Genomic DNA, 27,360 nt, shown 5'->3' with positions numbered 1-27,360 from the left:
ATAATGCCAACAAGAGGTCATTTATCACATTTTCTAAAAACATAATATTATTGCATTGTTATTTTTTTCTGAGGTTTCACTTTATAAACACAAAAATAGTAAAATTATTTGGTTTTTGAGTAAAAAAGAGGAGCTGTTTGACTTTATTTCTTGGGTATGTGTTTCAGAATGGACAGACTCCCCTGATGGTGGCTGCGGAGCTGGGCAGTCTGGAGATTGTGCAAGAACTCATCAGGAGAGGAGCTTGTGTTAACTTCGATGACGTTGTAAGCGCGCAAACCTTCTCACACACTGTTTTCTAATATGAGCACATACGTACCAACGCGAGAGGATGTACAACAGAGTTGAGGCTCGAGTGGAAAAACAACGCGGTCATAGTAACCACATCATCTACTTAACAAAGAAGATGTAAATAGCGGCCTCGATGTTCCAGCTTGCTGAACTCACCACACGAGGGCTCAGCCCTCGGTTATTATGAGCCATAATGACACCTTATTATACACCTTTACCTTCGCTCTTTTCACTAAATGACAGGATCTGCTCACTAGCAGACACCTTGTGTCTTCAGAAGCCAGCCTCCATACACGCACACACTCACGCACGTAGGGACCCTCCCACTTCAGCACACGCATACACATGCTCACACACCCCTTATTAACATCTCGCACACATATAACCTGCTATTACGCATGGCACACTCAAACTTGGACTAACGCACGAGAAAGGACAAGAAGCACAAGATTTTGAAGTCTCTTTAGTCAGTTGTACAGCGCTGTCGGACTCTCTTGCGTATCAATGCGACAGCGTGTCCCCAATAGCACCTGGTATGACCAGCTGGTAGGTATGATGGTGCTCAGACCGCTGAATGGTCACCTGGATGTGATGTCTGACGGGACTCCTCGGAGTAACAGGTTGACGTTGTGTGCAGGACTGCTGGACGGCACTGATCTCGGCAGCGAAGGAGGGACACATCGAGGTGGTGAGGGAGCTACTGGAGAACAATGCCAACTTGGAGCACAGAGACATGGTAAGACTTATAACTGGAAAATATATATTTTAACCCTGATGTTAACACTTGTTTTATATTAAAACAAACTGGATTGTAATGTGAGATTGTCCAAAGTGAGTCTCAGGAATATAATAATGTAGTTCAAGAACAAGCCTAATGTATTTTCAGTACTTGTATTGATTAATTTTCATTAGAAAAAGAAATGGTAGCTAAAAAAATCTAATAGTATTGATCTAAATTAACTTAAAGCCTGACATGCTTAAATTTTAAAAAACGTTTCGTATGTTGTCTTCATTTATGTGGCAACCCAAGTCATGCTTGAATAGGATGTTTCAGTTGCTTGGAAATGGACACAAAATGAAATTACTTTCCTTTTAAAAGCTCCTCTCTAAAGCAAATTGAATTCACTAAGCTTTGTTTGTGTTGGGATTGGTCAGAGATATGATCCATTTCATCCAGACTTGTGCCAGCCAGAGTCGCTTTTTGCAAAACTATACCGGATTCTTTGTGTTCTTGAGCCTGTAGCAAAACTAACGAAACATGTTTATTCATTTAGTGGGACTGATCGGCTTTAGAGGCAGAGATTCGGGAAAGAAAAGCAGTCATAATAAGCAATTAACATTGTCATGTTGTATATAGAAATGAGTAAAATCAATATTTTTTGCTTTTAATGTTTCCAAGCTGAGCCAGGACGTCAGGTGACTCACTGCAGTTCAGGGTGCGTCTAAGCTGTCTAGGAGAGGTTACAACCAGTCATTGCAGCTGGATTAGGATGAACCACGTTGTCACTTACTGGAAAGTGTGTCACTCCATCCATAAATAGCACATTTTCCTACTGCACAATCTGTCTAGATTTGGTGTATTTTTGTAAGCCTTAAATGCGTTGCTTTTAACACTAACCTTGCACTTCGCTAAGAAAAATTACATTATGACCCTAGATTTTAAATATGGAATATTATGTACAATATATAGAGTGGTTCTGTTAACGTGAAAGTCTTTCCTTGTGTGTTTGTGTTGTTTTTGTTGTTTTGAAATCACAGTAAATGTAAACATATTGAACTTTTTTTTTCTTCTCAGGGAGGATGGACTGCTCTCATGTGGGCGGCCTACAAAAATCGCACAGATGTGGCCCAGCTGCTTTTAGACAAAGGAGCTAATCCCAACATCACTGGACAGGTACTGTACATTTTTATTATTTTTTTTATATTTGTATTTTTGTTCAGGTTTGGATTTTTAAGCAGTTTTAATGCAGAGAGATCGCCGTGGTTTTAAATAAGCTCTATGCCCCACTGAACCTGAAATGTATAGCCTACCTGCTGTTTAAGCATTTGTATGACTGCAGGCCCAACACTAATCATTAGTTACTGTCTGCATGACTTCACCACTGTCCTCTGGCCCAACAGTACAGCGTCTACCCCATTATCTGGGCGGCAGGTCGAGGCCACGCAGAGATTGTCCATCTTCTGCTGCAGCACGGAGCCAAGGTCAACTGCTCGGACAAGGTACTTGCATACTGACAGATGTTTATCATTTACGAGGTTTTAATCACACAGAGAGTACACATAGTTGTCAGGGTTAGTCCAAAGTCCAGCTCTACCTTCCTGACATCCAAGTCCCTCTTCTTTTTTTTACTTGTCTTTCATTATTAAAATCTGTGATTAATTAATAATCTCTCGGCTTTCACGTTTTATATACTTGACGGTATTATCTATTTTCCTTTGCAGTATGGGACCACTCCTTTGATCTGGGCAGCCAGGAAGGGTCACTATGACAGCGTGATGCACCTTTTGGCCAATGGAGCTGATGTGGATCAGGAAGGAGCTGTGAGTAGATCGTTTGTAGCATTCAGAACGTCTAAGATTGTCACGTTTTCATATGTAGGGACACATCTGTTTGAGTCTTTACTGGAATCAGGTTGGAATGAGATGTGAATTGTACTTTACAAAATAAATGTACCTGTTATGACTTAAAATTAGTTTGTGTGAGACAACTTAAATATAAAATGACATTAAGGTGAGGTTATTGACTCATATGTGCAACATGCATGAGGTGAGCAATATCTGATTTAGTTATTTTCACCAGAAGATTTTTCTGCTTGACCTTTTTGTGCAAATTCCAAAGTGCAAGTCACACTAACACATTAAATAAGGAATTGGTTAATGTGTTCTTATGATGTATTTTAATGTTTTTTATCAATAAGAGGCACCAACACAAGTGATAATGTGATATAAGATAATTAATTGTGACTTTGGCGCTGAGCAGCTGTGCTCCTTCAAGTCATGTTGCATCTGTTCTTACACAAACTGAATGATGTAGCTGTTCTACATGTAACATCAGTAATCGGATGGATTTATAGCTAATGTTGCAGAAACAATCATTTTTATGTGATTAAGAGTCTTGATTGTCATACATAAATTGTTTCACAAAGCTGCTGAAATGAAACGTGTTAGAAAATGTTTTATTGCTAAGAATCTCCTTCATAGATCACTGACTGCCTGTTGAATATTTGAAAAGTAACACATCTTTTACATGCATTAATGTAGAATGAAAACAAGTGTTTAATGTGTATGAATCGCTTTTCTTTTTGCTTCGTCAGAACTCCATGACAGCTCTGATTGTCGCAGTGAAAGGTGGCTACTCAAAAGTTGTTAAGGAACTGCTGAAGAGGAACGCGAACGTGAACATGACAGACAAGGATGGAAACACAGCCCTTGCCATCGCTGCCAAAGAGGGCCACACAGAGATTGTGCAGGACCTGCTTGATGCTGGCACCTATGTTAATATTCCAGACAGGGTACAGCTAACCTAACCTATTCTTCACAGTTTGCTGTTTGACACCATATAACGTGGTTGCAATAAAATCCACGTCTTGTATCTGATTTTCTGTCTTCTCTCTGTTTTGTATAACTTGTTCAGAGTGGAGAGACTGTGTTGATCGGAGCAGTGAGAGGAGGTCATGTGGATATAGTTCGAGCTTTGCTGAACAAATACGCTGATGTTGACGTTAAAGGCCAGGTAGACAGCCCTCTCCCACTGTTTTTCCCTTCTCATGTTCTCAGTATTGTCTTTTAGTAAAATGAACTTTTAACCATGGGTTAGAATTGCACAAACTTCACACCCCTTACACGTTCAAGTTTTTCTACACATTATTTTAATGCATTTGCTGTTATTCATGCATTCTACCTTTGGGATTTCTAACACATTTATTGTTTGTAAAATAAAACAAGCCTGTGTTTGCTTGGTGTTTTTTTTCTCTTCAGGATGGAAAGACTGGCCTCTACTGGGCAGTGGAGAAAGGTAATGCAGCGATGGTGAGAGACATCCTGCAGTGTAATCCGGACACAGAGAGCTGCACCAAGGTACCAGCTGCCTTTGGAAAACAGTAAAATAGAGTTTGAGCTTTTGAAAATATTGATTGTTACTTGTCTTTTTTTGATTCCCTATAATATTTCCACCTGCTTCATAAAGTTAAACAACAAGACGAATCTGAGCTTCACTGTTATCTCGTTTAATTTGAAAATAAAAATATTCATAGGCAACAACAGATAAATATTTAACAGCTGATAAATTAAAGAAGTGTATTTTTACTTAAGGTTGAATGAAAGAAAAACTTCCTGTTCATATACGGTTTAAAAAATGTAATGAAATTCCTGATTTTTGTTTATTTTTCAGGACGGAGAGACCCCACTTATCAAAGCCACAAAAATGAGGAACATAGAGATAGTGGAGCTCTTGCTGGATAAAGGAGCCAAAGTGGCTGCAGTGGACAGGGTCTGTTCGACAGAATAAACTGTTACAACATTTTCAGTGTTGAGCCGTTTTAGTTTAGCTAACTATTGTTTCTTTTCATTGACTTAGAAAGGAGACACTCCGCTCCATATTGCCATCCGTGGACGAAGCCGGAAGCTGGCTGAGCTGCTGCTAAGGAACCCCAAAGATGGCCGCCTGTTGTACCGCCCCAACAAAGCCGGAGAAACTCCATACAACATTGACTGCACCCACCAGAAAAGCATCCTGACGCAGATATTTGGAGCCAGTACAACTCATCTCTTTATTTCACTTAAAAAAAAATTGTTTGGAAAAATATCAAATTGTTTAATTTGTTATTTTATCATCCCTGTTTACTTTTTGTTTGTCTCTCACAGAGCACCTGTCCCCAACTGAATCAGATGGAGACATGTTGGGTTATGACCTGTACAGCAGCGCTCTCGCAGACATCCTTAGCGAGCCCACCATGCAGCCGCCCATCTGTGTTGGCCTGTACGCTCAGTGGGGGAGCGGCAAGTCTTTCCTTCTTAAAAAACTTGAGGGTAAGTATTCTTAAATCAACAGAAGATCATCTTTGAAGCAAATAAAATGTAGAGAAAACTGAATTTTTGCACCGTGCCTTTTCTCTGTACCTTATTTAGTCTTCTTGTTCTCAATTATACTCTTTTCTCCATTGTCTCTTCTTCATTAGATGAGATGAAGACATTTGCAGGTCAGCAGATAGAGCCGCTGTTCCAGTTCTCCTGGCTGGTGGTCTTCCTCACCCTGCTTCTCTGTGGCTCAGTGGCTGTCGTTCTGGGTTTCACTGTGAACCCCAAGTTGTCAATTGCTGTATCCCTCAGCCTCCTTGCTCTGGTCTACATCTTTTTCGGTGAGGAGATAAAATTTGTCTGTCAAAGAACACGTTAAATGTCTTTATAGTGATATAAATATATACTGATAAATATGAAATAAAAAATGGTGTATTGCCATTTTTTTTCTGTGAATTATTTAAGATGAATAAGGTTTCAACTGAACTCACTAGAGGGTGCCATTATACAACTAATGCCATTTTGTTTTTCTTACACGTTTTTGGAAAATGAACAAATCAACACAGCAACTACTGAAACGTTTAGATTTGTCGTATGTGTTTTTGCGTTTCCAGTGCTGGTGTACTTTGGAAGTCGACGTGAGAGGGAGAACTGGAATTGGGCGTGGGTCATCAGTACCCGCCTGGCTCGCCAGATCGGTTATCTGGAGCTGCTGCTCAAACTGATGTTCGTCAACCCCCTTGAACTTCCTGAGCAGACCGCCCGAGCCCTGCCTGTCAGGTGATCAACGCAGAGAACACCGACTCCAGTCACTACAGTTTGTTTACAGTCACAGAATAATACTAGTTTAGTTGTGCTAAAAATGTCTTTACTGAAGTGTAGCAACATGCTGTCGGTTTCTATGATCACCACACTGGATTTGAGCTGTAAAATTACACACAAAGTTCAACAAAATTTATCAGTATTAGGCATTAATTCTGCAGTAATACCAAGTTCCAGTCGCATGTATTTTTTCTCCCGTTACGCAGGTTCTTGTTCACCGATTATAACCGCCTGTCCAGTGTTGGAGGAGAGACTTCTTTGGCTGAAATGATTGCCACGCTGTCAGATGCCTGCGAGAGGGAGTTTGGCTTCCTGGCCACCAGACTGTTTCGAGTTTTCATGAACGACGAGATCAAAGGTAACATCTAGTACACAAAATCAAAACGAGAAGTTCTATCAACACTATAAAGTTTAAAGCACATTCAGAATGCTCGTTTATATAAATGGTTTTGTTACAATTTGTTACAAGGTCCTGCTAATTACATCCAAATGCCATTATCTACATTGTTTTGACAGTGCAACAATTAGGTTATGATCACACTTTGCTTGCCTTTGTGCAACATTACTGGGTATTATAAAAGTTCTGGGAACACTGGAACGATCAGATTTTTGTAAATGTAATCATGACAAGTTTACTCAATTTGAATTTTGTTGGGAGGTCCATGTCAGAGAACTTACCCCACACTAACAAACAAACACCTGCAGCCAAAACTCAATAAAGATCTGGAGAACCTGGGCTTCTGCCAGTGAGTAAAGGGGCTGCTTTCTGAAAACCATAAAACTACACAAGTGGTTGAACATGCTTCTCTAAATAACCACAGTCATCTTCTTCCTCTTCTTCTTCTTTTACTTTCGTCCGTCTCTGTTCAGGGGTCGCCACAGCGGGTCATCCTCCTCCATCTAACTTTGTCTTTTGCATCCTCTGTCCTCACTCCAGCTCCCTCCATGTCCTCTCTAGCTGCATCCAGATATCTCCTCTTTGTCTCTTTCCTGCATCTCTAACATCCTTCCACCAATATACCCACTGTCCCTCCTCTGCACATGTCCAAACCATCTCAGTTTGGCCTCTGTAACTTTTATCTCCCAGTCCTTCAACCTGTGCTGTACCTTTGATGACCTCATTCCTAATCCTAATCCATCCTCGTCCCTCCCAAGGAGAACCTCAACATCTTCAGCTCTGCCACTTCCTGTTCTGTCTCCTGTCTTTGTGTCAGTCCCACTGTCTCCAAACCATACAACATAGGTGCTCTCACCACTGTCTTGTAAGCTGTCTCTAAATAACCACAGTACCGTACAGAAAGAAGATGTCAACCAGGCTGGGGAGAAGTGTTGCCAGCATCTACTTCTGTGATTTTATTACTAACGATTTCCCTGCTCTGTTCAAATTTCAACAGAGACAATAAGTCAAACTTAAAGAATTTTAAAAGCTTTTTCCTTCACTAATGCACATGAACACAGTACCAACAGCATATATTCCTGAAACATTAGACAACTGTAGTGACATTAAAAATATAAACTTAAACTTATAATTAATCTGCCTATGCTTTACCTCCTATCTCTTTCATGTAGTATAAAAACGCATGGATAGTGGTAACAGAAAGTGATTGTTTGGTATGTATTTGTCTAATAGTAATGTCTACTTTCCTCCAACATTTCAGGTCAAAAGTGGAAGAAAACATGTTGTGTTCCCTCCTTTGTGCTGTTTTCATTGACTCTTGGCTGCCTGATTACTGGTGTGGCGCTGTTGGCTATCTTTAAGGTTGGTGAAAATACTGAAAAAAATAAATAGAAATGGGCAGACAAAGCTGCAGGGTTTTACCTAAATCTCCTAGACTTTGAGTTGGATTTATTTCTTTGGTTCTTTAGGTGGACCCTAAGAATCTGACAGTAAACTCAGTGCTGATAGCCATGGCCAGTGTGGTGGGCCTGGCCTTACTGCTGAACTGTAAGACCTGGTGGCAGGTGGCCGATTCTGTTCTTAACTCCCAGAGGAAACGCCTGCACAGTGCTGCCAACAACCTGCATAAGCTCAAAAGTGAAGGATTCATGAAGGTAGATCAATAAACTTGTGCACTTTTACATAACCAACTGTAAACAGAAATCCTTTGCGATCTTGTTGTCATTGTTATAGGGGCAATAAATTTGCTCATGAAGTTTTAAAACTACTTTTTAATACAGTTATTTCCTTGGCTAGAGAAACACTGAATGTTAAACTGCTTTGCGCTTTTTAAAATGTCTCTCATCAGGTCCTGAAGCACGAAGTTGAGCTGATGTCAAAAATGGCCAAAACTATTGACGGCTTTACCCAGAACCAGACACGCATGGCCGTCATCATCGATGGCTTAGATGCTTGTGAGCAGGACAAAGTGCTGCAGATGCTGGACACGGTGCGTGTTTACAATCTGCTCGAGTCTGAAAATGAGTTAATGCTATAACTACATTTTTCTGACACCTGTGTTTCAAGAAAATTTGCAATCATGGGACAAGCTGCTGTGGAGCAGCTGTGGTGTGACCTTAACAAAAAGCGAGTCTTTGTCCTGTGCACACATGTCTCCGTTGCAGTGCAGACACTTTGGTGTTCCCAGCTGGCTCAGCTAGCCAAGTTTATATTATTCCTCCCAGCTGCTGTAATACAATTTCCTCTAGCTAAATGTTATTATTTGGGCAAGTAATCCCTGGGAAGATAACAACCTTCAGTGTGCTTGTGCAGCCTTTAAATCTCTTCAGTTTCATTATTTTTTGTGTTGAGAACGGTTCAAGCAGCACTCAAAAATGACTTTTATGTAGATTACCAATTTACTATTTACCTACGGTAATTAAATCACGTTTTCTCCGTTTCATGTACTTTTTCTTTTAAAGACATCATGCAGCTCAGTTTGTGGTGACGGCAGCTGTTTTAGGTACAGAGATTCGTCGTCCTGTGGCGTGAGCCTGAGGGTGCTGGCCAGGCTTTAACAAACCATGCATGCATGTAGCACAAATTGATGTCCTGTGACACTCGGACAATGTTGTTTCGTTAGCAGAGAGGAAATCCCCAGCCCCGTGTCAGGTCTCACAGGAGTCATTAAGTTTAAGCATTGCAGCTGACTGTTGCCTCGAGCTGAGTTACAATCTAAAGTACCCTTTTTACGTTGAAATAGAAGATCCTCCTTTAAGGGATCTGCTGTTTAATCCAGAGTTTTATATGACACAAACAAATCAAATCCAATTTCAAAACTGTCTTGTAGAGCTCAGTAACAAAGGTGCTACAGGTACTTATTGTAGTTAACCATTGAAGAGAGAGAGAGCTGTTCATAATGCATTACTGTTGGTTTCTTTCTCATTCTAGGTGAGAGTCCTCTTCTCCAAGGGTCCCTTTATCTCCATTTTTGCCAGCGACCCCCATATTATAATTAAAGCTATCAACCAGAACCTCAACAGTGTGCTGAGAGACTCGAACATCAATGGCCACGACTACATGAGAAACATTGTCCACCTGCCAGTATTCCTCAACAGCAGAGGACTCAGCCGAGCCAAAAAGCTTTGCATGGCAGCTTCCACCAACGGAGAGGCTCTGCCTGCTGAGGGTAGAAGCCAACCCCCCTTTTTTTTTTTTTTTTTAAGAAATCTGTACATATCTTGCACGGCGTATTGGAACATTTTGTGAAGCTGCTTTTTTAAAAATTATTGTTTCCTCTTGCTTCTCTCCAGGATGGCCTGAAGACACAGACAGGAAGGTGTCTCAGAACAGTCTGTCCCAAGAGCAGGGCAAGCATGGCAGCAAGAGCACTCTCAATCGAAGGGTAATGGCTCAAGACAACCCATTTTTTTAAAAATGATAAATGCCACTGTAAGCTACAGTATTCTGTTAAAGTTCACAAACATCAGCGGTTCTAGAGCCAACTTGTAAAGATATCTGGAGATGCAATGAATGTTGAATTTGGATAATAGAAACGTAGAAGAAGAAACAGCAGGTCTAAATGATATTTTCCAAACCAAACACTCTATATTGTCTGGCAAACATTATCTGTCCATTATCATAGTCTACTTTGCATGATGTCATCACATGATTTAAATGCATTCCCTTCCTCACATCTTGAGAATGCTGGGTTTGTTAGAGAAATGTGGTTTTTTAGAAACCCTCACTGCTCTCTTGTCTGCCGCCTCCTTCCTGATTGGGGTCTTTAGCAGAGGCCTGGTGTTGGCAGGCAGCGCAGAGGTCCATAGGACAGACAGGGGACACACATAGACGAAAACAGAGAGGTGCTCGGTGTGCGGCCAAGGTTCCTGGTGTAATTGATGTAATGGCTGTTTATCCTTCCTGCTGTGTTGCCACAGCCTAATGACAAGGCCTAGCAGCAGTGGGTCCCTGTGACAAAACACTGGCACCAGGTCTGCTGGCAGGAGGCTAAGTGACTCTGCTGCTTTCACTGATGCCGTCCTCCCTCCTGTGAGACCTCTACTCCCCCCCACCCCCCTCCTTCTTTTCTGCCTTTCTGCCTTGTTTGTTTGTTTGTTTGACATTTGTTTGTACCTCGTGTTTATCTAGTACCCTCAATTATTGCTGTTGGCCCTTTTATTATGTCAGAGGATTCTCTATTCTGTTAAAAGCCAGTTCTTGGCAGGAGGACCCGTTTTCTACAAGTGGAGATTAAAACGAGGACAGGAGGGGGAAAATCAATTAGTGGCTTGCTATTTTCATGTGGCTTTTCAAGTTTTCTTTTATTTACATTTATTTGAATTAAATATGACTGATAATTTCTATTTAAAACAATCAGTCATCCAGCCTTCCTAAACCCTTAAAATAATAATTTCAAGTTTCCTAGAAAAATGTGTCTGTTTTGCTAATGTATATTGAAAAGTAAGCCCCGTAAAATTGTCTGTATGCTGAAGCTTTTCGGATGTGACTGAGTGGTGGCCATATGTTTCATCTTTCTGAGAAAGAGGTCATGAGACTGATATTATAACTTCAAAGTCAACCAAAAGCCTCACGTTGGCTCCTGACCATGACAGCTGTCTGATATCACCACAGATGTTCTCCTGCAGATCTGTGTCAATAGTTGCCTGGATGTCATGACTCTGGCTTTGGACAGTAGGTCTTAGTACATTCTGTTATATTATTACACATTCAGAGATGTTTTCTACAGACCATTTATGAATGTGGGCACACCAGGTTTAGTTGGTCATAGTGCAAACTCATGCTGGACTATTGTTATAGTTTTTGTTAGCAACTGTTTGCTTGTTTCACAGTCGTGGTGTCACCAGAATGCAAAGATTTTTTGTTTTTCACTGAGAGCAGAGGACTTTGTAAATGTTTATTTAGGTTGCATTTAGTTAGGCTGGGTGTGTAAACGGTTAAGAATATGAGCTCACACCCAACTAACTGCATATATTCTACAGTTTATTCAAACACAAGGCCTTGAGATCACATGGTGATCCTGAAATATCTCGTGATGAAAAGTGTGCAGTCATGAAAACAGTTACTCAGACTTCTGTCTGGGTTTTGTTTCACTCATATGTAAAGGACCCAAGAGTTTTAAGTACACTGCACGAGTTTCTTGTTGCTATAATAAGCTAACATTTGGTAAAAACAACTCACTTCCTGTTTTTGTCTTCATCCTTTTAATACATAGTTTTAGCTTTAAATTTTTTAAGAATCCACATCATTTAATGTTTTGACCTGAAAGGATTAATGAAACAGATCTCCAGTTTTATGCCATACCTCTGCACCTGGGTGTGTTTGGAATCCACACATAATAAAATGAACTACCCTTATGCTAATTTGTTTGTTAAGGACACATACCGACGTCGTCAGATGCAGAGGACCATCACCAGACAAATGTCCTTTGACCTGACGAAGCTGCTGGTGACAGAGGATTGGTTCTGTGACATCAGCCCGCAGACCATGAGGAGGCTGCTTAACATCGTTTCTATCACAGGTAAAGACAAAACCCATCCGAGCTTTTGTACTTCCTGAATCTCCTCACAATAAAACCAACATTTTGTTTTACATTAAAGGTTAGTTAACTTCATACCTTCTTAGTCTCGATGGCTATAAACTGTTTCTGCTTCACACTATAAATAAAGTGCTACATGTAAATGGTACAACATACCATCAAGGAAAAGATTATTTGCATATGGGCAACATGGTAGGGCAGTGGTTAGCGCTGTCCCCTCACAACAAGAATGTCACAGGTTCGCTTCCCGGTCTTTCTGTGTGGCGTTTGCATGTTCTCTCTGTGCGCCCATGGGTGACCAAAAACACGCACTTTAGGTTCATTGGTAACTCTAAATTGTGCCTAGGTGTGAGTGAGAGTGTGAATGGTTGTTTGTCTCTACGTGGCCTTGTGATGGACTGGAGACCTGTCCAGTGTGATCCTCACCTCTCGCACAATGACCGCTGGAGTTAGGCACCAGCTCCCCCTCGACCCAGAAAGGAGAAAGCGGGTAAAGAAAATGGATGGATGGACTATTAGGATGTGATTGTATTACATTTTGTGACACTACAAGAAGTACAATACAGTATTCAAAGGTAAAATTACAAGGTAAGGCATCTGACCTCTAAGCCTTTTTGATTTTAAGACTTTCTTTTGTTGAACTGACAGGGAATTCAGGAAAATTGTACTTTTAAATCCTACTTCCATAGATTTTGTTTGCTTTATTTTTATTATCTGACTGACAGCTCTGCCTAATATGCTTTGTTATAGATCTGGTTTACAAGTAAGAAATCTTTCAAATGTAGCCAGGACTCACTGCTTTTGATTAACACCTGACTTGAGACTACAAAGGTTTTCACATTGTTTTTACAGCCTATAAAAACCATCGAGTCTCCATTTACAAGAAAATGCTTCAGTTTACACGCATCAACTGATCCATCTGTAACTGAACTGAAAGAGGTTTAGTAGCAAATAAAATTCTGAAAAATGAGAATATGCCATTTGCAGGAGTTCATTCGACGTGCAGATGTGTAAACTCTGTGACCTGTGTGTGTTCAACTCATACTTTTTTAGATTTTGAGATTAAAATACCGAACGAGGAACAGCAAAACTAAATGTACACCTCAAAAAGTTATTGTTGTGCTCATTGTGACAGTGAATTATTTACCTAAGAAAGAATTATCAAACAGAAAAAAACATTTTTGAAGCTGATTTTGCCCCTGAACATGTATTAGAAAAGGCTGTGTAAAATATAATTTTTTTTGGTGGCCATTATCTAATTTGGGTTAGGACTTGGTAAGGCAACAAGCTGTGGTCTGAATGTGGTTTTTATCTAATAGCTTACAGCTGTAGTCATCTACCAGGCAACTGATTCCAAAACACATTCAGAATGGCTTTTATTTTTTTCTTTTGTTTTCATTTCTAACTCAGTTTTAGTAAAATTGTCCGTAAAGGGCTCTCACTTTACTTCAAGTATGTTTTGAGTTGATGTTTTTGTAAGATTTTCCCAGAATAGGAAGAACTTAAAGGGATTTCTTTCGATTAGCTTAAGTCAGCAAAAGATAAATGTTGTTGTGGGTAAAAGATGAAAAAACTCAACGCTCCGATGGGATGTAATTGTAAACCGGGCTAACAAAGTTCTGTAAAAGCTGATAACGCAGTCTTCTACTCAGGCTCGGACACAAGATTAAAAACAAAACAAAACACATTCTACAAATCAAATATTCTGTAGCTTTTATTAACTAGTTTGATCAGGTGATGCATTTGACTGCATTAAGCATTAAACATGGCTCCTTAATCCTTTCCTCCATTATTGACAGGCCGTCTCTTGCGAGCCAATCAGATCATCTTTAACTGGGATCGTCTGGCGTCATGGATCCACCTGACAGAGGAGTGGCCGTACAGAACATCATGGATCATCCTCTTCTTGGAAGAAGCTGATGGCGTGTCGGATCAGGTCACTCTCAAGGCAATCTATGAGAGGTATACGCTCACACACACACAGTCATTCACTGTTTAGTTTACTTGTTTGGAGGTTTATAGGTGTTCATAATTCATCTTGATAATTACTTTCTAGTTTTCTTTCGTTTTTTTAATCTATTTTTTGTACCTTTCTTATTTGAAAGGAAAACTCAATCAAAGGAATTTCGAAGAATGCTTTAGTTTTTGTTATTAAACATCCAAACTTCCCTGTGGAGATGGATTAGGTTGGACAAATTTCAATATCTGCAGTGGTTACTGTCGCCAGCAGGTGGCAGTAGAGGATTTTATGTTTCACATTGTCCGTGGACAGTTACTTCCAAGAGGCTGTAAGTGAAACACTAAGTGGCAATGAGCTGTCAGATTTTTGTAACTGATCATAATGTTCGAGGCAATTGATGACGAACGTTTAGCCTGAACAGCTTAAGATTCATAATGAAACGTTTAAACTCTTCTTTATGCTCAAAAGTGAAGCCATAAGAATAATATCTTGTGTTGATGTGCGTGCTTAGTATGAGTGTTTGTGTCTGTGAGGTCAAGAAGGCTTTTTTAGGCATGCTCACAGCAGACAAGAGGAGGGAGACTGAAAGAGCCTGAGTCGTTGGGTTCGGGAGCTGCTGTGCATCAATCTCTGGCCTTTAAAGGTTGCACTCTGTCACAATAAACTAGCGCCCATGACTCCTGCGGCAGGGATGTGTCACAGACAGTTACTGTCAGCTAGTCAGCCGGCTACATTCAGCAGACAGCTCTCCATCCCCCCCATCTCCAACGCTGTCCACTGCCTCATTAGACCATTTCCTTGGTGTTTGGCTTTTAAGGGACAAAAAAAAACAACAGATTTTTCTCATGAACATTGTATTTTTGATTAAACAAAAGTCCTAAACATCACACTTGTTTCTTTGTGTGATGAATGGCTCTCAGTAAAGACTGTGGCAATACTCGTTTTCTTGTTTTTGACCAACGGTCCTGTCTTTCTTATCTCCTTCCTGTCTAAGTGTCTTTCCAAATGGCTGCTCTGTTTTGCAGTAGCCATCGAAGTAGATGACTCGATGATGATGACAGGAAGCCTCAAACAGGCTAAACTCGACACCTTGTCTAGTGGCCTTATCTCTCACACCAATCTTCCGCTGATAAGACTCAGGCCTCTGTCCGTGCATCTTTTTGTGTCTCTGCTCTTCTCTTCCTTTTTCTTCTGAGGCTCTTCAAGTCCCCCTTTTTTGTTGTGGATGAGTTATTCTGTCTGTTTTAGTTATGATGGTCAACCACTTTACTGACTTCTAACAACTGCAGGGTCTTTTTCCTTCCTGCTTGCTTGTAAAATAGATAACAGGCCTTTTTTTTTGCATCATTCATGTGAAGACACATTTTGTATTGCAGCTTTATTTTAACCGCTCACCAGATTTCTCTGTCATACAGTCCGAATTGTTTTATTTTGTTTTGCTGCATGGGGTCCGTCTTCATGTACAAGTTCCTGTGCTCAGCCATTTTTACACAGCAGAATTGCACATCCCCTGAGCGTTGCTAAGTGAATATATTAGTGGTGAAGTGAACATGGGGGTGAGTCAGCCCCTTATAGGTCAACTGTCGCCCTGCATCTCAGTCACAAGGCAACACGCTCTTCCTCTCCTCTCCTCTCTCTGTAAGGCTTGCTGTTCAACAGTACATAGATTAACAAAAATATTATGCATTGCAAATCACACAACGGATGAATAATAATGCTGGGAACAGATTGTTATCAGTACAAAGTAAAACTATTTGAATTCTTTTGTTAAGTGCTTCATTTGTTGCTAAAGAACAAATGTTAATTTAGTTTTAAAGTTTAATTCATCCACGACTAAATCAAAAGGATGCCTTCCAGTAAAGAAAGTGACAACCTCCTATGTACCTTTACTTCTAGAAAAAAAGGAGAAGAAATAAAAAAACTCTCCTGCCTTTGATCCTATCTCTCGAGAACATACAGGTTTTCAAAAGAGCTGAAAGCTTTTGTTTTGTTTTTTTTAGAATGAAAATCCACAAATGGTTGTTGTGGTGTCATTGAGGACACATGACAAAAAAATGTACTGTCGATTCCCAAAGTGGGAGCAGGTCAGTACAGCCTTCCTAATCTGATGGAGAATGTCTAATCGGTTATTAACCTCCTTCATTTCTTTCATTATTGGTAAGACTGGTGTACGCCAGCCAGACTAATGCGAAGAAGCAGAGAGAGAACAAAAAACTGTAAAAAAAAATATGTCATTAACAAGACTGAAGGTTCACAGTAATGAAGCGTTCTCACACTTGCAGACTGAATGTAGTTCAAATGTTTACTACTTCTACTTTAAGAAACTACTTAGAGGAAAACTGCTTTAAGGAAAGGTTGTGTCATTTCCAACACACTAAGATAAACTGAGAAAATTAAAACAAAGAGTTATTCAAATCAGTTATTATGTTTGTAGCCGTCAATTTACATCTCCTAAATTCATCCTTCAACTGCCACTTTTGTCATTTCTCTTTTCTCACGCTCATCTCTTCTGATGAGTCAGTCTCCTTTTGTTTCAGCTTCCATTAGACACCTAATGACTATGGCTGAGCGCGCTGTCTCCTGCTTCATGGTTATTGCTTTCAAGCAGTCCTGTCATTCCCAGAGACTGTAAACAAGGCCTCGAGTTTATCAGCTTGATGTTGTTTTGAGCCAATTCATCACTTTTTTGTATTTAACAAAGTCAGTTTTGTAGCTGAGATTCATATTCAGGATGTTGCACTGTTGGTTTTGTGATAGGCCGTTTAGTAGGTATCGGAATATTAATAACATTTTTGCATTAACTGTGTATAAAACCAATACCAGTGGCACCCAATAAATGTTAAACAAGTTTAGGAAAATAAGGCACAATCAGCAAAGTTAACCAAAATGAAATACATCACCAAATAAGCTATCAATTAGGGACTAACAGGTTCTAAGTTAGTACCTGAACAAGTAAAATTCAGCTTTATTTTAATAGGTTATATTCATTAATTCAATGTCATTTTGTTATCAAAACTAGATGTTACAAGTGAAGTTTACAGGGAGTTGCTGAAGAGATTTACTCTTTAAAAAATTTCAGTTTTTCAAGTGAACTTTGTACTTTTGAGTTGAAAATGAGTGGATATGTTCATTCCCGTGTTTTTGCATATACTATCGCGGCTTGTTACAAGACACGGATTAGTTAATTTTTTTTATTTTTTATTTTTTTGTGACTGGCTCGAGAGAAGCAGTTCTGTCTGTGTGATTAACATATTTGGACCCAGTGATGTACGAGGGCGGGTTTTGTCAGACCATCAGAGAGTTTATTCCTGGATGCCCAGATCCAGTTTTCAGCTCTAGAAAAAGTGTGACTGGTCCACTGAGCAGGTTCCTGCACCACTCTGACATCTGGTGCCCCGTCTGTGCCAGGATGCCCCCGCTGCACTCCGGAGTGTGTTTCTGGCTCTGCACCTGAATCTCCCGTTCGTCACACACACACCCACACGTTCATGCACACAAACGCTCGCCTGCTATACATTCAAAGGCATCTTAGCACAGCAGAGTTGCAGCGATGCGGCCAACTTGAGACAGTACTTGTCACTTTAAGTTCTCGCGGTTAAACTAACGCACAAACACCTACGTCAAATCACATGCACATTTAATGCATGTGTTACATGTACTACTCTCGTACACACACGGGCATTTTCACACACGTAGAAGTAGCTCTCACACCAGGGCATGAACATATGTCACCCCCAACTCTTCAGAGATTCAGTGTAATTAATCAGACCCTGAGATCCAGGCTGTGTTTAACAAACATGCACACACACGTCCTCAAAAGAACACGGCCGAGAAATTATTTTCAGGTAAAAGTGTCGCGTTTAGAACTGTAATCTCATTGTGATTCTCTTAGATTTGATGGTTTTTAGACTTAGCCTCCATTTTTCTGACGTTTTCTACCAAAGGCATTTCTTGGACACTCCAAAAAAATGTAACTAATCAAAATCTGAGTGAATATGTAGCCCTGCAATTCGCTCTTAATTAGAGTGACTCTTATCTCTAGTACTGAAACATTAAGATGACACTCTCTTCATTCAGGATTACTTTAATTGGCACAATTATTGTAATTTACTTGCAATTATGTGCTGGGTTGAAAGTGCCATTCCAAAGCTCATGCTGGCGCTTCCTTTTATATGGAGTCCTTTTATAAGCCATTCAGATTTGGCCACAAAAGTGCCACTATTCAATTCTTTTCTTTTTATCAGCATTTCTGAACTTTTCTTGCCCTCAGATGAAGAGCTTTTATTCTTTTTGCCACATGGTTCTGTTATTCATGTTGGTTCTTGTAGCATTCTAGATTCATGGTAAATGAGCAAAAGGTTTTTGTTCCTTTTCTCTGTCCTCTCGGGGAGCCTTTTTTGTCCCTGTGTGAAAAATTACATAGTAAACATGGTAGTTCCATTTCTAGCTGCCTTTCATTTGCTACGAGGCCTAAAACTGTGTAAATCCATCAAAGCAGGTGTGAAGTCACCTATGTCTAACTGTAGTTCTTGTTCTAGCACTGATAGGTCACTGGCACTGAACTTAACCTTAGTTTGTCATTGGTCTGTTAATGTGGCATTTGAGGCGTCAGGCCATGTTGTTGATGGAATTAAAAAAAGTCCAGTGGTGGACACAGATTCATGAACAATGTCCCATTTTGTTGTCTCCCCATCACTCAGGTGTTTGATGGCAACGACTAAAGCATGAATCATTCCGAGCTCCAACACAACTCAGCCCCTGCTGAGCTGCTTAAAATATAACTAAATAAAAAATGAAACATAAATTACAGTCGGTGTGTACAGGTGACACAGGAGGAGGTGTGTGTGTGTGTGTGTGCAGAAGGGGAGTTTTTGATTGTGTGGAGGCCACCGCGTGAGGATGGAAAGAACATCATGCAGCATTCTTTGTTAGAAAATCCTTAAAGCCCTTTTCATTTCTGCCCGTAAGCTGAGGTTGAAGGATTAGTCTAATTGGTCTGAAACAAGAGAACTGCTCTGTTCTTCAGTTTGTCCAGAACACAAATACGAACTCTAAATGCTGTAAGAGCCAACAACGTGGCTTCTGTGACTCTGCGTCTGAGTCATAGAGTCACTTATCAGTGACAACAAGGTTGAATTAACATTTAATTGTGACACTGAGATGAGAGGCACAGACAGGAGAGATTAGAAACAGACAATTTCTGCTGTGGTGAATGTTCGTACTGATGTCTCTCCGGCTTTTTTTTTTTTTTCCATCTGTTTGTGGTGGAGCTTCTGGAAGGTGATTATAAATAGCAGCATAAGGTTGTGAGAGGATTGCTGTTGACCTTTAAGGAGACAGCAAGCTTCACCACTTATCCACCACATGAGCTATAGGCACTCTTGATGCACACACATCTGGCCCCTAACTAATGTCAATGCCTCAGCTCTTAGACGTCAATAGAGATCAGGCCCCCACAGCGAGTGTGTGTAGAAACCACAATAAAATATTAATTGTGTTCTTTAAAATTACCTTTTAATTTGGCAAGCGATTGTGCTACCAGTCATTTGGTTGTCAGATTTTTCCACTGAAGCAGTCTACTTTCAAAGAAAGTTTGTAATCATAAGGAGAGATCTTCCAAGCTGAAGGGAAGGGCTTTTATTTGACCATGGAACATTTTCCTCACTCTTTTTATTTAGATGTTTTCACACTAGAACACTGAAAAGAATTTCTGAGAATGTGCAAAGAATTAGCAGGATGACACATGCACGTCACGGCAGGAAGTTCTCTGTTGGAGATGAGCGCTCACAACCAGAAGTACTCCATAGTGTACCCTAGATATATTGCACAGGAGATGTGGTATTATTCAAAAAAATATGCTTTAGATAATGCAATGATTTGTTCACTGTATGTTAAAATTGGCAAAAGAGAGTACTTCTTTATCATGATAGCTTATTTCTTATGTGTATGCAATATGTGTACCTTTACAAATCAACAATATAACAGTTGAAAACAACTTAAAGCACTCACCAAGGCTAATTTTTTGCCTCATCAGCTCACAAAATCCAATCTTTATGACTGCTGCAGACATTTTCCTGCTGTGTTTCCACATGCTTCGGTTTTCAAGGTAGTTGGCTGGGTTATCTGCAAAGGGGATCTGGTGTAAACCCTGTGGGCACTAGCGTTTTTGCATACATCCCCTCCGGAACATGCCCAACTAATTTCCAGGGCTGTATTGCATGTGTACAGAGTATTGTAATAATTCTCTCTTTTTTTTCTCTCTCTCTTATGTTTACTGATACTTTCCTCCTCTAATCTAGTGTGCATTCTTTTTAGGGAAGTTTAACAGTAAATTGTTTGCTCAGCGTGAGAATCCCAAGCTTTATTTGTCACATTAATCACTACTGTGTATTTTAGTTCCATAAAAGACTTTTCCAGATGTAAAATCTACTTCTGCATATTTGTCTGTACTTTAACTGTCCACCCTACTTAACTTAGCATCACATGGGCTATCAACTGGTCATTATAGCCCTCAAACAACCACAAGTACTGTTTCGAACTCAATGAGCAGTTACTGTCACAATGAACAAACCCTGCCATGGCCTTAGGATGTTTTAAACTTTCTCTGTTGTACATAAATCACCAATCTGAGGTTTATTGCTTTACTATTTGTCAAGAATGAGGCCCGAGTTAGTTTTAGTGGAGGGTTCAGTTAAGGTTTTAGGGGTCTGGAACACGACGGCTCCATTTCGGCGCTACACATGAGTTTAATCAACATTTCAGGGAACCACTGAGTCTTTAGCCCGTCTCACTGAGAGGCCGCCTGCGCCGAAGCTTGGTTTTTATCAGCATGGTGTGTTTCCCATTAGCCTGCTTGTCTCTGTGGTTTGCTTTGGGCTGCACAGGTCCAGTTAAATACAAGAGAGTTTCAATTACTGGACTAAACTTTGCCACAAATGTCTATGGAAAACAGACATTGCCACAAGTTGTCAGTTGGCACTGCCAAGGTAAGGGGCGGGGGAGTGAGAGAAAATCCAAGTCAGAGGTTGTTCACAATACTTGAAGCATTTGATTTAAATCAAGAAAACATGTCCGAATCTTAAGAAGACAAAGAACATGGCGTCATCTAAAGTGAAAACATACTTTTGCTTTCTGCCTCTGCTTTTTGGGTGGTTGGAGGCCTTGGCAGCTTTCACTGTAACAATAACCTCCCTCAGCATTGATGCTGTGAGTCCACGCGCCAACATGCCTGTCCAGTGTTTTCCTAGAGAGGGCCTCGCTGTTTTCATCCACGCGCTTGGCACACACTGCCAGCGGCTCCGACATGACTCTGACCAGGAGAGGAATGCGCCGGACCCAGGGCCTGGCTAACTTCTTCACCCACACACTTCTTATACTGGTCACACTGAAACTCTTGAGCTTCTCAAACAATGTGCACAGGCGGTCGTCTGTTCTCCTGGCATCTCTCGCTCTCTTTGGGTCCCTTTATGGAAATGTTTGGCAGAGAGACCACCTCTTTGTGGCATGTGTGAAAAAGTTGTCCATAAGTACAGAGGCCAGCTGTAAAGCAAAGTCAAGTGGCACATTCATACAGTCTTCCCATAGAGTATACGTAAGGAATAGATTGATGAATTCTGCTCTTTTCCATCAGCTGCAATACGTAGGAGGTCGAGATGAGAAGAAAGGCTTTGCTCCGCTCAGCTTTGGGACCTATTAGCATTTGGATAAGCTTAGAAAGATCCCAGTGGCCACGCCACACACTGAGAGCTTGGACTAAAGTGCCTGATCTACCGTTGCTATAGGCTGAGCCCTCAATAGTTCTATTGTACAGAAATGGCTTCTGAGATGCCTGACCGCCTGTAGCTTGATTTTCGTCTTCTTGATGCAACATCAACCGAGTGCTTTAGCTCAAACCTCCATTTTATCATTTATCTTCTGATCGCTTAGTCCAAAATAATCTGTCCGTTATTTATTGTCAACAATTCAACACTGGTACAATACATTTAAAGCATTTAATCCTCATGTATTAACTGTTTTTTGCAATTGGTTGTTTACTTTTTTGTAACACTTTCCACTGTGTTGCTGCATTTTCTCAGCTGGTAAACTATTAGTTCATTAGTAGTCCTACAATTTTGGTCCTTTTCGGTTATTGCTGTTTTTACTTTTTGTTGACTGATGTTCCTGGATCTTATAATATTTCAAAAAGAGGGCTGTGGTTAAAGTAGAAGTTCTGCACTTTGTCTGTCTACAGACGTGTCAGAAAACTTCAGGAGCTGACTCTGACTTACAGTCGTCTTGTTTTTCTCTGGCTGTTTGAGTGTAACTCAGTGGTAGATGCCCTTGGCTTGTTTCTTCTGACTTTGGAAGACAGCTGTTTGTGTTACTGCTTATTAGCATTGAACAAGAACTTGCAAAAGCAAGCACATGCATTAAGTTTGCACACAACTGTTATTTTAGGAGTAACAAGGAATAATATAGATTAAAGATTTATTTGTACTGCATGTATCAATCATTATTAGTGTATTTACATAGATAAGCAAATTTCTGAACTCCTTCCATTGCCAATTAAGAGCTATAAAAGATCAAATATAAATCTCTTATGCTTCTAGATTTGACAAAATACAGACCTTAAAGTAGCCACATTTTTTTTTTTTGAATGATTTTGTCACCACTAAGTCCTGCTTTAGAAATAATTTTTTGTACTTTTCAAAATTCCTCATATAGCGTTATTTTAAATAAATCTATAAAATTAGACTGGATTCCTTAGAAAGTCTTTGGAGGCTGTTCATTGTAAGCAAAAGAAGTTTGTGTGTGTGTGTGTGTGTGAGTCACTGGCTCCTGTTGGTCTGTGTCTAAAGACCCACAAATAAACAACAGTAATCCAGCTGGAAATCGGGGAAAAACACAAGCTTCTTTTAGCCTGTATACGGGTTAATATAGTTCACGAGAAAAGGAACAAACATCCACACATGCATACTGTACACAGAATCGCACTTACACACAGGCACAGACACACACTCCGTCCTGTAAAAGTTCCTCATCCTCCCTGCTGAGGTGTCTGTGGTGACCACGGACACTTTTTTTAGTCGGTGTTGCTGAAATTAGCGCCGGCATTGTGACCATCACAAGTGCTGCTGCTGTGCACACACCCAAGCAACATCCATACCTTAAATGTCAATTACGATCCCACTTACCTTCAATAGCAGAGGTTTGTTTCTGAGCTTATTTAATCATCATATTGTACATGAATGTGTACTTACCTTTACAAATAATTGGCTAAAGTTTAGTACATAAGGGAAATTAGCCAAAAGGGTGCTGTTGTAACTATTTCTTTAAAGTATGTCAAAACATCTCACCGGGACCCTTCTGAGTATTATTTGCCAGACTTGTACATTTGGTTGGAGACATCCTGTAACCACAAGGTCGAAGGTTTAAGCTCTACAGCAGCAGATGTGTCCATCACCAGCCATCTGTCCTGTCAAAATGTCCTTGAACAGAAGTCTGGACCCCTACCTGTTCGCTCACTTTAAGCCAACAGAACTTAAAAATTATGTAACTCCGAGCTGAGTCGCATTGATCACAGAGATATAAGAGTTTTGCTTAACAGATCTTGATGGGAATTTTTGACCAGACTAGCTAAATTAGCTTAACTGATGGTTTTCGTTAACAGGATGCTCTGTTGAGCTCTGCCCAGATGCTGACCCCATCTTGACTTGGCTAGTTCGCTGCAACAGTGGCTCTAATCATCCAATTAAGTCTCAGAAAGACCATTCTCTGTTCACTCTCGAAAGTGCCCCAGTTTTAGGGAAAAGCTCATCTTTTTGGCATGCCATTTCAGCACTAGACAGATTGGCTGATATATGAGAACAAGGGTAAGATGGGGTTTATCTGGAAAGAGGGCAGGTTAAGCAGGATGTAGGGGGAGAAAAAGCATCAACTGAAAAAATGATGAAGGGTCCGGATGTCAAATGGAGGCAGTGATAAGAAAAATGTCTTCTCCCCAGTGGAGTCTCCTCATTCATCTGATAAAAGCTGCCCACTTTTGTGATAAATGGCCTGTATCATAAAGAAATTCATGTTTCATATTTTCATGTCTGAATGATAGAATCAGCGAGATGTTCTTATTGCTTCGACTTATTGAAGTTGGCGTCCTCGGGTCCAGATGTTCCTGTTTTTGATTGAGCTGATACTTTTCAACTTTGTGTAGCTGGACTTTGAATTTTTATCTCCAAATATTTTAGAATTCACACGTCATTTCAGTCATCCTGCTGCCACTGATGAACTATTAGTTTTTAGCTATTTTTTACGCTGTATAAATGAAGTATTCTGTTTTTTTTTAAATAGTATCTTCTGTTATTAATGTAATGCAGTGTTCTAGTTATGTTCATTCCTGCAGTGTGGGCCTGAAATACTATATCACGCAGTCATGGAGCAATCTCCAAAACATGGGGTTTGCTTAGAGCCTGCGATAACAGACGTCACGTTAACTGCAGCAGCGCATCATCACGCGCTTCCGTCTGCTGGTTGCTAAATTACTCTGATTGTCATCTTCTCAGGTTTCCTCCTCTGCTCAGAAAAGATAACATCCCTCACTCTATCTGTCCTCGAACATCCCCCATTTCACTATCTTCCCTTCTCTAAATCCAGTTATCTCTCTGCTCTCACGATGATGATGACCGTTGGCATATCTTTTTAATCTTAGCAGTGCTGCTTGCTATTTCCTCTTTTTTTGTACACTTTGTAACACTTTGTGTTTTCTGCTCAGAATGTACATGTCGGTTTTGTATAAATTGACAGATTGGCTTATTTGTCGCATATTGTTTTCAGCACATCCAAATGAATTGTGATTAAACATCTTGACTAGTAAAAAAAATAGCAGAATCAAGTTGTTTAAAATACACAATTTTTCTTGTCTTGTCTTAAAGAATCTCCAAAAATATCCCGACCACAAAGGACATAGAGCCCCTGCTGGAGATCGATGGAGACATCCGTAGCTTTGAGGTATTCCTCTCCTCCAGGACGCCTGTTCTTAATGCCAGAGACGTGGAGATGTTTCTGCCCTGCACTGTCAACCTGGACCCCAAACTCAGGGAGATCATCGCAGGTCTGTGCACAATCAGTAATTTCACAAATAGTTGAAATATTCTCTTGGTTAGGTATTCAAACCATGCCACACCTGAGCTCTGCAAACCTCTGGGACTCTGCTGCAGGAATTACCAAGCTTCCTAAAAATAATCTCCTGTCTTGTGCTTTGATTGTGGTGTTGGAGTGTGCTCTTTTTGTATCAAATTTTTGTTTAATTCTGGGGGCTTTGAGATGAAGTTTTTAGGTAATTTTTTTAAAATTTTGGAACAGCAGCTTTGCAACTCTGCTACTATTTCTGAAGCTTTGAATCACATGTTGTGGCCTTCCTCAATTAGCATATAAATGGTTATTTCTTTTTTAAAAAACTGTATAGAATTGCATTTGCATTACTCATAGCAGTCTGTCACGGTTCAATTTGAAACTGTCTTCTGCAGGGACTCTCCTGATCCGACATTTCACTTCTCATTTTCAAACAATTAAATGTCAAGCAGGTTTTTAATCCCACAACTGTGAAATCAAGACAATGTTCTCACTCAGTCACCAGTCTGCCTGTAGTGTTGCACAGAATTTCACAGTTCGTAGTTACTGTGACGTAGAAGTGCAGCAGTATTGAGCTCGAGGCCAGCCCTGCGCCGTGTTCTGCCGCCATGCGTCAGCGGCCTTTCAGCTTGTACAGGCGTGTCAATGACGCCTAGTGTGAAGCTGCTGCATCATAGCGTTGTGAGACCACAGAAAACACGCAGTCACACACAGAGAAAGTCTGTTCCACTCAGCCAACCTTGACTCATGGAGGGCGCAGCTGATCAAACTCTACAACCAGATGTCCCATCTGTAACTGCGGACTCATTCCCTAAAACTGTTTAGGTGTGTGCGGACGGCGACGTGTGTTTATTGGTGTGCTCTAACATTTGTGTAGGGAGGGTGTTTTCACCTTCACACGTATCCACGCGGAGCGGAAGGTGACCAACGCTCCCATCCAGTCATCCCTCTCCCTCTGTGACCAGTTGGTAGTTGATGGCCAGTGTCCTGTGGCCAGCCAGTGGGCAGCGCTGTCAGTGATACCCGCCCATGAGCCTGAATCACATCATAAGGGCCCCATTGTGTTCACAGGCTGGATTGGGTCTCACTCAGCATGTCATTCAGTAGCCACTTGTATAACCAGGAGACATTCTGGTGCCTGCTTCTGTTTCTGGGTCCTTCACACAGAGCCACTCTGTTCTGTCTTTGGGGTTATTTCACTGTAATTTGGGAGCTTTATTTTTCCTGAAGCTTCCTACTTAGCTCGGTCTCAAAGTCAACCAGATTTATGGGAAAACAACTGTGGCAAAGTACTTATAAGATAATGTTTCTGAGTTCACATGGTCAGCTCTGTTTGTTTACATGGGTTAATTTGTTTGTTCGGGACAGCAAAGAGCCTACGTGTGTGAGAGTCATCACTTGGCTGGCATATAATTTGGAAAAACAGATTATATCAACACGCCTGCTGTTTGCAAGCAAACAGGGTAATTCAAAAGTCAAAGTGGGAATTGAATTCACAGCTGAGGCTTGCTTTAATATGCTCTCGTTTTCTCAAAACTCCTTTGGTCTTTGACTGTCTTCTAGATAAGGACAGCATGTCGGGAATAATGTTCTTGTTGTAATTCCCAGGACTTTTCTTCCAGCACACATCAACTGTTTGATATGTATTTTTTTTCTGTAGATTCATAGTTCTCTAAGCCCCTGTGAGAACATAAAATAAACCGAAATTACTGATGTGTGGGTGGATCTGAAGGGTCTTTATAGTCATGGCCAAAACATGGCCATCAGAGTCACAGATGAACACTTCTATCCCCCCCTCGTCACGATGTTCTTTTTCCCCCCGGCTCTGCCCTCTTTTAGATGTTCGTGCGGCCAGGGAGCAGATCAACATGGGAGGAGTGACCTATCCCACGCTGCCCCTGCAAGAGGCAGTGCCCCGTCCCCAGTCAGGGTACGGCCAGCACTCTGCCGTCTGCTCTCCGACGGGCTCCTTTGCCGGGTCCCTGCCGCCTCAACCCCACAGCTCCTACTTCAGTGGAATGACTGGTCCTCAGCACCCCTTCTACAATCGGGTGAGACATGACAGGTCCTCATGTTTAGACAAGCAGACCTCTTCTCGCTCAGATGTCCATATAAATATAGAAAAAAAGAAAAAAAAAACAAGTGAAAATATTCATTTTATTTTGTCCTGTGTATGCATGAACATCCTCATATGATTTTCTTATTATTTTGACATTTTATTCACCTCCTCTC

At 40.7% G+C, this 27,360-nt stretch overlaps 1 protein-coding gene across 10 annotated transcripts in view; it reads left to right on the top strand.

The window, feature by feature from the left end:
* Positions 1–27,360, top strand: part of kidins220a (kinase D-interacting substrate 220a) — a 39,097-nt gene that overhangs the window by 4,259 nt on the left and 7,478 nt on the right. For all 10 annotated transcript variants that reach the window (XM_017414429.3, XM_025005660.2, XM_025005665.2 and 7 more), the window contains 23 exons: positions 168–266; positions 929–1,027; positions 2,087–2,185; positions 2,413–2,511; positions 2,734–2,832; positions 3,606–3,803; positions 3,926–4,024; positions 4,270–4,368; positions 4,682–4,780; positions 4,868–5,045; positions 5,155–5,319; positions 5,469–5,648; positions 5,922–6,087; positions 6,336–6,487; positions 7,788–7,888; positions 7,996–8,181; positions 8,376–8,516; positions 9,458–9,695; positions 9,820–9,911; positions 11,903–12,047; positions 13,865–14,027; positions 24,930–25,108; positions 26,968–27,179. In XM_017414429.3, coding sequence (XP_017269918.1) covers positions 168–266; positions 929–1,027; positions 2,087–2,185; positions 2,413–2,511; positions 2,734–2,832; positions 3,606–3,803; positions 3,926–4,024; positions 4,270–4,368; positions 4,682–4,780; positions 4,868–5,045; positions 5,155–5,319; positions 5,469–5,648; positions 5,922–6,087; positions 6,336–6,487; positions 7,788–7,888; positions 7,996–8,181; positions 8,376–8,516; positions 9,458–9,695; positions 9,820–9,911; positions 11,903–12,047; positions 13,865–14,027; positions 24,930–25,108; positions 26,968–27,179 — 3,288 coding nt within the window. The remainder of the gene's footprint in view (positions 1–167; positions 267–928; positions 1,028–2,086; positions 2,186–2,412; positions 2,512–2,733; positions 2,833–3,605; positions 3,804–3,925; positions 4,025–4,269; positions 4,369–4,681; positions 4,781–4,867; positions 5,046–5,154; positions 5,320–5,468; positions 5,649–5,921; positions 6,088–6,335; positions 6,488–7,787; positions 7,889–7,995; positions 8,182–8,375; positions 8,517–9,457; positions 9,696–9,819; positions 9,912–11,902; positions 12,048–13,864; positions 14,028–24,929; positions 25,109–26,967; positions 27,180–27,360) is intronic.

This window comes from Kryptolebias marmoratus, linkage group LG10 (assembly GCF_001649575.2).
Source record: "Kryptolebias marmoratus isolate JLee-2015 linkage group LG10, ASM164957v2, whole genome shotgun sequence".
In the NCBI taxonomy this organism is placed as follows: domain Eukaryota; kingdom Metazoa; phylum Chordata; class Actinopteri; order Cyprinodontiformes; family Rivulidae; genus Kryptolebias; species Kryptolebias marmoratus.
This window is presented reverse-complemented; position numbering and strand designations above follow the sequence as displayed.